Source organism: Ciona robusta, chromosome 7 (assembly GCF_009617815.1).
Source record: "Ciona robusta chromosome 7, ASM961781v2".
Classification (NCBI taxonomy): Eukaryota; Metazoa; Chordata; class Ascidiacea; order Phlebobranchia; family Cionidae; genus Ciona; species Ciona robusta.
Window position 1 is genome coordinate 889,554 of NC_143241.1, and position 13,775 is coordinate 903,328.

General features: G+C 34.7%; 3 protein-coding genes across 3 annotated transcripts; all 3 read right to left on the reverse strand.

Moving 5' to 3' along the window:
- Positions 1-213: 213 nt before the first annotated feature.
- LOC149733280 (very long chain fatty acid elongase 3-like) lies at positions 214-4,435 on the reverse strand. The gene is made up of 6 exons (XM_089881043.1): positions 3,627-4,435; positions 2,500-2,705; positions 1,911-2,021; positions 1,481-1,602; positions 911-1,084; positions 214-543 (listed from the first exon to the last, which is right to left on the reverse strand). Exons 1-6 carry the CDS (start codon positions 3,737-3,739, stop codon positions 448-450), a joined length of 822 nt encoding a protein of 273 aa, XP_089737169.1. The 5' UTR covers positions 3,740-4,435; the 3' UTR covers positions 214-447.
- Positions 4,436-4,455: 20 nt separating this feature from the next.
- Positions 4,456-7,544, reverse strand: LOC149733281 (very long chain fatty acid elongase 6-like). The gene is made up of 7 exons (XM_089881041.1): positions 7,391-7,544; positions 7,178-7,331; positions 5,815-6,020; positions 5,644-5,754; positions 5,259-5,380; positions 4,782-4,973; positions 4,456-4,715 (listed from the first exon to the last, which is right to left on the reverse strand). The coding sequence occupies exons 1-7, from the start codon at positions 7,404-7,406 to the stop codon at positions 4,644-4,646; spliced, it is 873 nt and encodes a 290-aa protein (XP_089737167.1). The 5' UTR covers positions 7,407-7,544; the 3' UTR covers positions 4,456-4,643.
- Positions 7,545-7,912: 368 nt separating this feature from the next.
- On the reverse strand, positions 7,913-12,397 carry LOC149733282 (peptidyl-prolyl cis-trans isomerase 6-like). Its single transcript, XM_089881040.1, has 4 exons — positions 11,894-12,397; positions 11,216-11,389; positions 10,777-10,999; positions 7,913-8,912 (listed from the first exon to the last, which is right to left on the reverse strand). Exons 1-4 carry the CDS (start codon positions 12,293-12,295, stop codon positions 8,806-8,808), a joined length of 906 nt encoding a protein of 301 aa, XP_089737166.1. The 5' UTR covers positions 12,296-12,397; the 3' UTR covers positions 7,913-8,805.
- Positions 12,398-13,775: the final 1,378 nt, after the last annotated feature.

Consider the following 13,775-nt stretch of genomic DNA (forward strand, 5'->3'; position numbering starts at 1 on the left):
AGACAGATGTTTCATAGCAATGCATTATTAAAGCTTGCCAAGCACCTCAAGTAGAGGTATTGTTAGGTCGTTATCCATCCCCAGCCTTAGCGACACCCGCTACATTTCTATCCATAATTTATAAAGCTTCCATCACTGTAAGTGATGAAAGTTCAATGCATTGTTCAAACTGTTGCATCGCATGTAAGAAATACTCAGCCAACACAGTAGCGGTTTATATATTTGCTTGTTTTAATGTCCTATACTTTATAGCAATACTGTTTATAGATAACAATAATACATTTAATTTAAAACACGTTACAATGCCTTTAAAAACTACTTTTTCCAAAATGATAGGGTTATAATGTGTGTATATCAACAGAATGCGGTTTTCAACTGAGTGAGTTTTGCCCCAAATATGCTGCTTACAATCCAATCAGTTTTCTAGAGATCTTATCAAAGACTAAATTAATTCCTTCTTCGACGAATCGACTTATCTGATTGTTCGTCATACATTGCTGTTGTGACGTATGCACCGTTTTCTTCGGAGGTTGACGGTTGTTTCTAATTCAAAAAATTATAAAGTAAGAAATGTCCAAACGAGCGACAGCAGAAGGGATTTATAGTTAACCCCACAAAGTTACATATGTGGTAACTCGTAGGCTGGCACGAAATGTATAAAACAAAACACCCATGTTATCATGCGAGGATAAACAAGTTACATATGTGGTAACTCGTAGGCTGGCACGAAATGTATAAAACAAAACACCCATGCGAGGATAAATAAGTTACACACGTGGTAACTAGTAAGCAGACACGAGATGTATGAAAAAGAACATTCGTGTTATAACAGCTGTCGTTGCCCCACCATGTGAGGATAAATAAGTTACATTATTTTGTTTATCTAATTAATTAATGATCCGCCACTCACTTTGACTCCCTTGGTATTGTATGTACTATGAAAGAAATTGGCGAAGAGAATGAAATATGAAACATACATCGCTACACCGAAGAAACCATGGAACTTAGATGTTCTGCAAGTGTTATCATTACCATTCATGATAATGTAAGAAATAAACCCACACCCAATGACCATTTGGACAATCTAAAAATAATATTCAAATTAAAGCTTACTTTACACGAGGTATAAAATATGAACATAAATGTAAAACTTTTTTTATACTGTTTATATTAGTGTGGGGTAATATGGGATACCGTTAGCGCATATTATCCCATATTTCATGATTGTGTTTTTGATACGGTTATATAATTTGTAAATATATTTAGTTTACTATACCAAGTGTAACGACAATAAAACACGGTCTACCTAACATTCCTACTCCTATCTAATGTATGTCTAATACAAACACTAAACTGTAGACATACAGGAACAAGAACTAACATGTTTTTATATTAGGCATATACCTTTCTTTTCATGGATATGCACTATATAGTTAATTTCGCGACAGTTTGCCATAGGTTTAGTTAGTATTATTTGTACCTGGAATATCGTAACAGATTTGCTAAGAAATCGAGGTAGTTTATACTCGGCTGCCTTTAATGAATAGTAAGTGTACATTACTGCGTGGACGGCCGAGTTAAGAGCCATGAAGACACAACTCCCTGCGATACAAAAGGGAGTTTGAATATCAACAATATAACAGATATTTTGCTACATACTAACTCTGCTTATAACCTATGAGATATGGGTTCAAGGCTCGTCGCTGCCACCATTGTGTGCATGTATTATGTTTTCATGGACAAACATTAATTGTTGCAACCCAGCAGTTACGAATGGGCTTGTCAGCCATATATAAACCCAGCAAACTGCATAGTTTAATTTAATAAACAACATTAAACTTTTAACGAGAAGAATAATGTTTGTAAAGACAACTTTATTATTACAATTTCAAAGCAATAAACACACGAACCTGCATAGTCATTTTTGACGCTGAGCCAACAAAACATAGCTACTGTTAGATGGTGGTACCAATGCAGGAACAACAGTTTCTTCTTTCGGAAAATAATAAACACTGTGTCACCTGGTAATATTAAATTTAGCACTTTAATATTTTTTATTTTTAAGATGCAGTAGTATACGCGCACTTTTTGTATGTTCACCTGGTATTCGTTAACATAACATGGTATCTATTTGTAAACCAATTATAAAATTTGACTTTAGTTTCCCTTAAACATAAGTTCGTGGCAACGTATACGATCATTTGTTTAAATTACTGTTTTTTGCAAGTTGTTTTTATTTTTACATTTCGTATAATGCATAGACTAGTGGAGTAAGATGGAAGTTCTTTTCACAATCTTTTTTCGTCTAATTTGGTGGTAAACAAAGATTATTTACAGAACTATGTAACCGTAGAGGCTCACACGTTCATGACATGTGGGATATAGCAGCAAACAATATTCCATTTTACCCCACTGTACTTTAATGGCTTGTGTTTCAATTGAGTTTGTTATTTTATCCTACCTTAACTTTTAAACAAATGAAAATATAAAACATATTACCGTATTCGAGAAACTTGCTGTATAGAAATGCGAGCGTCCAAAGTGGGTGTATATGAGTTTCCATGTCCCCACCTGTGCATATAACCTTATTCACGCCACCTTCTCCATACAGACGGGTGACTAACATTAAAAGCCTTGCAGTTCCAACAATACTAAACGAAGCCAACATTATCGACCAGTATAACATCGGTTTGCGAAGATCATAACTGTATATAGAACAAAACGAATTAATACAATTTTTTAAAAAAATGTCAATTTTGTCTTGCAAATACATAAATAAATTGATTTATCCTTGCGTAACGGGGCAACGTTATAACACAGGTGTTCATTTTTCATACAAGTTACCACATATTTAACCTTGCGGATGACACTCTGCTGTTTTTCTTGGAAATCATTTTATTTGGTTTTCCATGTGTAAACCCATGTATATAAAAAAAAGATCTGAAACCTTCATTTTAAAGCCTTAAAACACAGTAATACCGGGACACACATTCACACCCATTTAAAATGAGCTGAATTCACTTAAATGCACTTGTAGTTGTGCATAAGTTATTAACAACCATGTTGATAAGATGTGTGTATTATATTGAATGTTCAAACTTATTAATGTTATATCGCGACTACTGTTCTATTAAAGTATTAGACCATATGCAATAGAACTTTTCATAGATGGATTAGTAGATGAACCTCGGGCGCCACCTGCCGACAAGTTTAAGACGAGTGGCCGTTAGACTTATTTACTTATCCCGATTGGAATATCACACCATATTTATTTATGCCGAGTACACATAAGTCGGTCAAAGTACAATCCAAGTTTATTCCCTTTCTCCTTACCCAATGTTTGAAAATTTAAGATAATGTAAAGTAAATTGTGCTGAATTTGCGTTATATTTCTAAAAAGTTTATGCTAGAGTGATATTGCTGATTAAAATATTCTATAAATGTAACGTGTGTAAATATTTGCGCCTAACATATATATAACTTCAGTAGCCCGTAAGCGTGAAATGTAACTTAAAAAACGGCATCAGTGGCCAAAGCGAATACGGTAGAGATATTAAAACAGCGGGCAATCAAATTTCTTATTCAACGAAAAAACACAAAAATAATGTAAAATAAGCATTTTTTACCTTTGTCTACTCTTCATAAATTGCTGACCCTTAAATACTAACATCACATATAATATTCCCATTATTGCAGGAACACACCAGCAATCTGTATACTGTTTCAGTATCGCATTCATTTTCCTTTTAGCAATTGCGTAACCCTAGCCTTTCTAATTATGAATAGTTGTCAATATAACATATGTTACTGCTGGACTGTATAAAAGCAAGGTATTTTTTAGATAATCTAACCAGGCATTGTATAACGTAGTAACTATAAACCTAATCCGAATAAATACTCCTTTTAAAGTAACGCCAACATATATATATGGCTTAATCATTAAATGCCCTGTGCATACTAAAGGAGAGATTGAGGTTTATACTCATAAAGAGCATTCGGGCGTGCCGTTCTCGTTTAAATATAGGGTGGAATATGACACTCTTTTGTGGTGTATTAATTAACAATTGCTGCGGCTACAGTATACACTTTCGTTTTCCAACGGAAACCGCTAATGTTTGGGCATTATAAAAGCTGATTAAAAACACAAACAAAAAATCTATATAAACGAAAAACATTATCTGGTCTCTAATCTGCTCGGAAATTTGGAATATCGGTTTTACCAAAAAATCTTTAACTAATTTTACCTGGTACCTGTACATGATGCAACCTTTCCGTATTTTACATAAAATGCTATTCTTTTAGGCGCAGTCTTATTTTCTGTACCGACATTACTGTTATTGGCTATATAGTTCTATATTTATACAACCTCTACCTGTTAATCTATTTGTTTTAAAGGGAAAAAACACCTTTTTATGCCAACAAACATTATCTAATCCACTTTACTTACTGCAAATAGTAAAAATAAGTTTTTATGTCAAGGTAGATTTTGTTTATTTGTAGTTTGAAAGTTTGTTTAATAATAAATAGCATTGTTACGTTCAATTGTATCAATACAACATTTTACACACACATAATTTGACGGTAATTAAATTAATTAATAAGCATCTGTTCATGTAATTAGCTCTATGGTTAACAGTTTGAGACTATTTTCGTCGGCGAATAGTTGTATTTTGATCTATTTCATTTGCGAAAGTAACTTCTTTTGAATGGATTTCCTGAAAAAAGGTAAATACATACCAAATAAAAAAAAAGTTAGTATAACGTAAAATTTCAACACATACTTCTTTCTGAGGAGAACTGTTGGCCCGCTTTTTCACGTATGAATTGTAGAAGAAATGAATAAACAGCACAAGGTAAGAAGCGTACATTATAACGCCAGATAAAAGATGATGGTCAGTAGTTCTGCAACTAGACTCACTTCGCCAAATAACTAAACCGTACATTGTAAGACACCCCACCACCATTTGTATGATCTAAAGTTAAACAAATGCAGAAGCAGTTCATAACAATCCGATCTGAAATCACTAATTCGTTATATAACGCTCAACGTCTATTGTTCCAACCCGGTGGTCGCTGAAAAGGTTTTCTAAATTGTGAGCCATACATTAAAAAGGAAGACAAAATAACCACTTACAAAGTTACGTGGTTGGTAACTCGTGAGCAGAGGTGTATGAAACATATCACCCATTTTTTTACCCACTGTTTTTGACCTGCTGTGCGAGAATTAATGAGTTTTTAATTTATTCATAAACGCTTACTTGGCTCCCAGTAATAACGATGGACACAAAGCGCGGCAATTTTACACCTGCTGCTCGTATGGCATAGTATGTGTACATCATGGCATGAATAAAGCAGTTGAAAGACATGAACACGGCACCACCTAAAACAGTAAATTGTGTTTGTTTTTGATGCTAGCAATTGTAAAATTTTTGATGTCACCAATGTTACTTTATTGGAGTTCACTATCACACATATAAACTATAAAACTATGCCCTTTTCTATCCTACTGCTCTCGTTTTGGAAACGTTATTCATAGTATATGGGCCCACGCTTCTTTTTGGCTTTTAAGGGTAAATTTATCAGATTGTGTAGTTAACAAGTGAACATAGAAATTAGAATGAAAAATCACTGAATGCGACTTACCAGCGTTTTTCCCGTCATAGCATGACCAACAAAACAGAGCAACTGTTAGGTGGTGGTACCAGTGTAGAAAAATAAGGTTTTGCTTCCGAAATATGATAAAGAGCGTGTCCACTGCGACAAAAGTATTTCTGACTACGTCGTGTTGATTACGAAAAAATCGCAACAACTAACCGTATTCGAAGAACTTGCTATACAAAAATGCGGCGCACCAAAAACGAGTGATTGGTCTGTGATATAGTCCCGTATCACACACAATTCGACGAATGCCACCTTCGGTGTACAAGTGTTGAAGCATAATAAGCATCCTGGTTGTGCCGATGATGCTGAATACTGCAAGAAGAATGGACCACGCTAGCATTGGCCTTCGAAGGTCGTACCTGGACACAAGTTATTTGTGCGTGAACAGGGAATCTATGGTATTTAAAGATACCGTTAGCACGTAATATCCCATATATTACCCGGTACATTTACTTTTCGGCAGTGAGAGGAGGTTTTAAATTGGCATACCAACAAAAATGAAAAATTGTATATGGATAGAGATGCCCAAATGTGACCTAAAGGTACTATCAAAGTTTTCCAAAACAATACAGCTTCTAAAAAAACGCTGAACTAGAAAATCAGCTTATTCGACAATGCATGGGATTTCCCTTTAGGAAAAAAGGCAATGAAGTTTGACCGTTTCTGGGTTCTTAACTAATAAAGAAACTCGGATTTAGTATAACGAATGCTTCTTCTTTGTAAATATACAAAAAATAAAAATGTAAACTGTAGAATGTTTTATTTTTTCGATTGGACCTATGGCTATATCAGGATATGCAGCAGGTTCCAGTGAGACGTTTTAATATATAAAAAAGTGTTAAAAATTAACTAATAGGTTAAAAAGTGCTGAGTCAGCATTTTACGTAGCTATGTTCAATCGAAAACTTAAACATAATAAAGTCTATGTTTTACAATATTTGTTTATATATTCTTGAAGGAGCAGCATTGATTATACCAAACAGAAAATAAAATTTGATTTTTCTTTAGTATCTTAGGAACTAGAAACGATCAAAGTAAAGTGAAATTATTTCTTATGGGAAATCCCATGCATTGTGCCAATTTTTTTTTCACTCCAGCCGTTGAATTTGTGGTTTTGAGATTTGTTTTTTTTTAAGCTGTTTTGTATTTTAAAACTTTGATGGTAGCTTTAGATCACATTTGAGGGTTTCTATCAATACACAAACTTTGATTTTTCGTTGGTATTCCCCTTTAAGATACAGAAGTCGTATGTTCTGGTCTGGTGACTAATAATATGACGTAATAATCAAACAGTTCTAATTGAGATAATCTAATTCTTATTACATCATAGTTGACATTTTGTCGTCACCATTTAGGAATTTATCGTATACACAAGAATAGTTTATTAGTTTAACATATTTGTGTATACAAATGCAAACACCCGTTTTATATCGTGTATTTTCGTGGGCCCCTAAGTTTTCTTTAGATCACCCGATACACCACTGTCCCCATATACACACATGTACACTAGACACACCTATTCCGTGTTTCCATACATTTCTTCCCAGCAACCACAATCCCAATGTACATTATGGAAAGGTAAACAGGGAAATTCCAGTTCATGGTTACGACCTTCAAGTCAATGTCGTCTAACGCCTTTTCGAACCACCATGGCTTATAATGTCCGTATCCTACAAACCACAACTGTTATGTATACAGCCATAGTGCAACAGCAAATATTGCCACTAACCTTGACTTGCATTCATGGCCAACTATAAAACGAGTCCTTCGATACCCTGTTGATATGAAACCTAAAACTCTGAACACCGCGTCTGTAGACACACATATTTTACTGACAAATCACATTTTAGTGTAAACACTAATCAGAGTTAACTTGAGTTTAAATATGTGGCACCACCGGTTCAAAGAATAGTAAACAAGCTCCTACGTATCAGGTCAACGCAGTTATTCAATATTCGTCCTTTCATTTACTATTTGTAACCTAAACTCGATTTCATTCCCCACTTTGTCTTAAGCTTGATTCGAAACTTCCCTCTTGCCTTACTACAGAAGCCACACTTGCGAACTAAACCCTTTCTCTCAGTGAACCATTGTCTGACCTGGCATACCATCAATGTTTTCAACTCAACATAGCGTTACCTACCCGGTTCGTTTCATTATGAGTTTCAACGGTTAACCTCTCACCGATACAGCTTCGTAGGTAAACACAATTTTACACAATCGGTCAGATTTTACTTCAGACTATTTACTCAGTAAACTTATATGGCTTGGTCAATATAAATCAACGTACTTATGAGTGGGCGTGATTATGATATTTTGTGGTTCATTTTAGAAACGTTTTGGCCGATGTGTTCTCCAAATTGTTACAATATAAATGTTTTATAACGTTTTTTTGTGGACAGTATTGTCTATAATTAAAAATCCGCGTAACTTTATTTAATATCAAAAAAATGTTGTGCAGTCTAAATTGGCCAAGTTTTAGTTAAAAAATATAAACTCAGTACAATGAAAGGTGCGAAACTTACCAGCTAGCAAAATTAATGCAAATACTTATTTTCGCTCAAACATACAACGTACAAACAAGTATTTGCGTCATTGGACTCGGTGTAAAGTCCGCCATCCAAGGTTATCGACGAGTTTTGTTTGATGGGTGACTTGCTTGATTCGCAAACCATAACTTGGCCTCGTATTTTGAAAAAAAAGGGAAAAGCAATCATGGGTTACCATGAATATATTTATGACTTGGAAAAGGTATTATCACATCCTGAATAATAAAAATACACACATAGTAACAGGTCAACTGTTGGTAATAATGACGCATCAGTTAAAAGCAATACCTTATAAGCATATATAACCCACATAACACCAAGAATTAAAAATTTAGGGACATTCATGCACTACATATTCAAGGTCATGTTAAGTTTGAGGCCAAACAAACTTTAAAATAGGTGTTCATAAAAATTGCTGATGCAACAATTGTCCACCAAAGTCCAAAAACTCGGCACCAATAAACATCATCTATATTCGGTAACCCGAACATGTTAGATTCCATGAAGATCCTTGTTGAAGTAGCTACAAGTCCCACGAACCTAATATACCCCCCGCTCCCGCACCCTCCCGCACCTTGACTTGTATTTATACTTGTCATCCGCTTGCCTTCTCATGACTACCGTCCACAACAACAATATCGTTTGCAGGAGCCATCTCTTTGGTTACAGTAAGCCGCTCAAGGTAGGCAAGGAAATCTAAACCTAAAACGAGTTCAAGGTTATAACTTCGGTTGCATTACGAAATTGCTATGTTTAACATGTTTATACGTGGACTATATACATTGTGTCGTAAGTATGTGCAATATCAGGGTTGAATATACCAATAATATTTTAGTCGACGCCCATAATCAGCTCGTTTAAAGGGGCTTACAACGAAAAGTATTTATATAGTAGGGTGGGGGAAGATGGGACACTTTGTCCGATAAACCCTTTTTTTAATTTTTTTTACGCCCTTTTTTTAATCTTTTATCAATTATTTTTTTTCTTTTAAGGACCCCCATTTAATGATAATCAGAAAAATAAGGTTACAGAATTATTCGACAGTATTATCACGACTTTATAGTCAAAACTGATTACTGTTTTTAAATATTAAAAAAAATATAAAAAATAGAAACAGTATAGTTTGAACAGGTGAAAAAATGCGAAATAGTAAGGTGCTATTTTTTAATGCTCGCTAAATCACAGTAAAGCCAATGAATTTTTTTAGTTTGCGTGTGCAAACGAATAAACTAGTTTCATAGCTTCTAAAACAACTTTGAATATTTCGTAAAGTTTAATTTTGTCTCATGAAACTAGTTTTAGTTTTGTAAAAAAAAAACTGAGATAAAAACATAAAGAAAATAGGCAGGGGTTAATATGACTTTAGTTTGAGATAAAACAACAAACAAAATATCGGTTTAACGTTATATATGTGAAGTTTACATGGCAAAGAAACTAGCACAGCCTGGTAAACTCGGTAGGTTAACTACAAGTTGCAGAATACTGCTAATGTAAATATATTTCAATTTAGAGTCCCATCTTCCCCCACATTGTAGTTTTGTATGTTTTCATTGCCAAACTTTGAAAGATTTGCCTTTAATTTAGTAATTTATACCTCAGGGATTTTTCTACTATATTGTACTGATAGAATAAAAACATAATATTTTGAAAATATATTCGAAATTTGATCATTTGCACATGGAGATAATTTATGAGAAGTGGCTTGTGTCAAAAACAGAATAGTAATACCTAATTTGTGGCAAAAATAAAAACTTTATCAACAGTTATAATCAATTTTCTGTTATTACAAGTTCATATACATTTGTAGGATACAATATTTATCAATTGAAGTTCGAACAATACCCATTGTTGTTCAAACAATACCAATTGTTATGCAATAACATAATGTATATATAGGTAACATATTAAAAACTACAGCAGTAGGGCAAGAAAAAGAATGTTTAGACTTAATTTTCAAAGCGTACAGTATTATTTCGTGTCATTTACGTACATTCCTATTTATAAATACACCTAATAATCAAAATTAACAATAATTTCAAACTGTCCCCTCTTATCCTGTGTGTTTTCGAATTTGTAAAATTTCACCTGTTGTGCGGATCGCTAAATAACTCCTCGTGTGTTTTGTTATATTTTTTAAATTGTTGTCAATTAATAAAGGAATGATAGTACTAATTCGTGGTATTAACCAAAAACCCCGTCATCTATTTTAATTTTGGAAATATTTGACAATATGTGTTTAAGTGTCCCATATTCCCCATTGTACTATATGACCATTTTTAATTTGAAAAAAAGACGGTCAAACTTCGATGGTGACGCTTTTACACTTTTTCTTACGGTAACTTTCAATGTTGCTTATTCAACATAACACCTTCATATTTGAATGGTTGTTCATCCTCGCGTTGCGACAGTCGTTATAACACGAGTGTACTGTTTCATAAACCTTATTTCCGCTTACGTGTTACTTTGTGTGTAACTTTTGGGATAGATGTTATTTTCGTAATTTTTTTGGAATGTGGTACCAACAATTTAGACAACCCATTAGCGACCACTTGTATTAACAACTCACCTTCCAACACTCGCCCGAATACAACACTTGTTCCATCGAATGAAGTTGAAGGACCGAACGTGATGTAAAACTGAGAGTTGAACTTGCTGTCCGAGTTATTCTTTAAACCCACAGTAGCTAATGTACCAGCCGATAAGTGGCGAAGCTTAAGATTTTCATTCTCAAATGGAACGTCTAATGCACTCCGTCCGCTCGTACCGTTGTTATTTATTATGTCGCCACCCTGTAATAATAAAACAAACGCTAAGTTATAACACCTTTTATTCAACTGTTTTTGTAGTTAAAGTAAACAAACATGCGTAAATATTGTTTACAGAAGCCCGATATAGTCTGTTGCTAATGTACAGCATTCACGTTCGGGGAATATGGGCGTGCCTCGCTGTAATGAGACATTGTCCACATAGAATACAATATGCAAATATCTACATCTTATACTTGCCATTATCATATGTCCTGGAACCAAGAGATAGAACTTCGAGCCCTTATATCCGTATCCTTTCTCATGGGTTGCCAACTTAACAAAGTTTTCCACGGTAAGCGGACACGACTTTCCATATAAACCAAACACCAGTTCCCCTGTTTTCCCGCCTTCCACCGATATTTTTAATGTCACCTTGAAATTGAAGTTATTATTAAATGTGCATGTTGAATCCAATAATGTCTTTGTATAGTATGAATAAGTGCAACTTATTCATCCTCGCATGGCGGGGCAACAACAGCGCAGTTATAACACGGGTGTTCTGTTTCATACACGTACAACCTCGTATAGTTATCACGCATGCAATTTGTGTGTGATTTTTGTTAGGCAACTTTTTGTAATCCCTTTCGGTTGGAGCAATTGTCGTTACTTGTCATACCCAAGGAGACATACGCCCACACTGGTAGAAGCGAAGAGCCTTGAACCCTATATCTCTGGGTTGAAACACTAAAAATGGCAATTGCTTTAATGGATTGTCTTTATGTCATCACTGAGTTACATAAGTCGTAACTCGTAAGCGGGCACAGGGTGTTTCTGGTACAACGAATGTTGTAATGCTATGGTAAATAAGTTACATTTATACATTCATAAAGAGTAGCAAGCCATGCGTTCTTTCTCCACATGTGCTGTGGTTCTTACCTTATCAGTAACGGGCGGGTGTTTTATTTGATTTCTTTGTTCCAACGAATCCGAGGCAAAATAGAGCGCTCCAGAAATTAAAACAAAACCAACCGACAATATAACGGCCAGTGGATGTCGCCTGCACAACGGTCGTATCGCCAACCATACTTGCTTCACGCAAGATTGAACATTATCTTTTTTTCTTTTTTCCCTTAATCTATCCTCTCGCCTCTCTCGTTTCTGTTCTTTCTGACGAGTAACTTTTCCTTTGGCAGACAGTGCAGCTTTTTTCTTGTTTGGCGTTGCTTTTGTATTGTTTAAATCGTCTTTAGCGGCCGCTTCCACGTTTGCTCTTTTACGAGTTACATTCGTTGAATCAGTTGCAATCTCAGGTTTAACTTCGGGTTTTGTTTTTGCCATTTTTAAACCAAAATTATATTTATACTACAGTACTGTGGGGTAAGATGGATACCGTTGGCACCTAAACCCTAATATTTCCGGATTGTGTTAAAGGGGATACCAACGTAAAAACAAAATTTAGGTAATGATATAAATGTTCAGATATGACCTAAATGTGCCACCAAAGTTACGAAACAGCTTTAAAATACCGGATTCGGTATAAAGCATGCTTTCACTTTGTGAACGTATAAATGTTGTAAAATATAGAATCATATGTCGACTGAACATAGCTATACAGGGCTGTATGCACTTTTTCTACTATAAATTAATTTTTAATTTTTTTATATTAAAATGTTTGTTATGTCACACTCACACTGGTATCTGCTTTTCTTTTGTAAAAAAATCGATTGTTCGTGTTGAAAATTAAGTTTGAAAGTGTGCTGAGTCAGCATAATCGCAAAATTTCAGAAGCTGTTTTGTTCTTGACAGTTTGGCGGTACAATTAATCACACTTGAGCATCTCTATTTATAAAATTCCACCTTTTGTTGGTTCTTTAACAACGGTCTTTTAGAGACACGGGAAAAAACGACGCTACTACAATTAAAAGCGATTTCTCCGTTACGAATTGAAACCTGAAACATTTTCGTTTGAGTGTTGAGGATAAGGAATGTCAAAAAAGTTTCAAAAGATTTTACAAAACAAATTTTATTACTTTTTATGGCCTGCCAACTCGCGTTTTTCTTACACTGGCTTAAATATCTGAAGTTAACTCCATCGTAGCTTTAATAAAAAACAAGAGAACTTCTATTACATAATACGATGAGGTAAGATGGTTCATGCTTTTCAGTCTCTTATTTTGTTCTATTTGGTAGTTAACAAAGAATATTTACAGACTTTAAATAGCGTTGTAGAAACTCCAGGATATGATGTGCTATAACGACATCCATCTTACCTCACATTACTACATCATTCTACATCACCATTTACACAAATGTAAAACTGCAATCCTTACCTGCTGTGAGCCACGTTCTTAATCACGTGACATCATCCGCGACCAATCAGTGTCGAACATCGGGCATGGGTTGTTGGTATAGCGTATACTTTCAAGTATGTGTGGATGATTACGACAATTTAACTTGTGTTACGCAGCTGGTTTACGCTGTGGCACAACTGCATTACAATTTAGAAATTGCAGAACACCGACAGTCGTTAGCACGGATGTTCTGTTTCATACACCCGCTCACGAGGTACCACGTATTTTTTTATTTTAATGTATGGCCATATTTATAAAACTTGGTTGATCCTAAGCCGTGAAGTGTTTTTCCCAATGAAACATATATACGCCAAATGATAGCAGCGTCATGCCCGAACCTGTAACTTTTGGGATACAGGCAGGCATGCCAAATACATGCACAACTGGATCAAGCACATAAACAAGTTAGCAGAGCTTAAATTAATAGGTAGGTGCAATTATAAAATATTCATAAAGATGAGATGTAA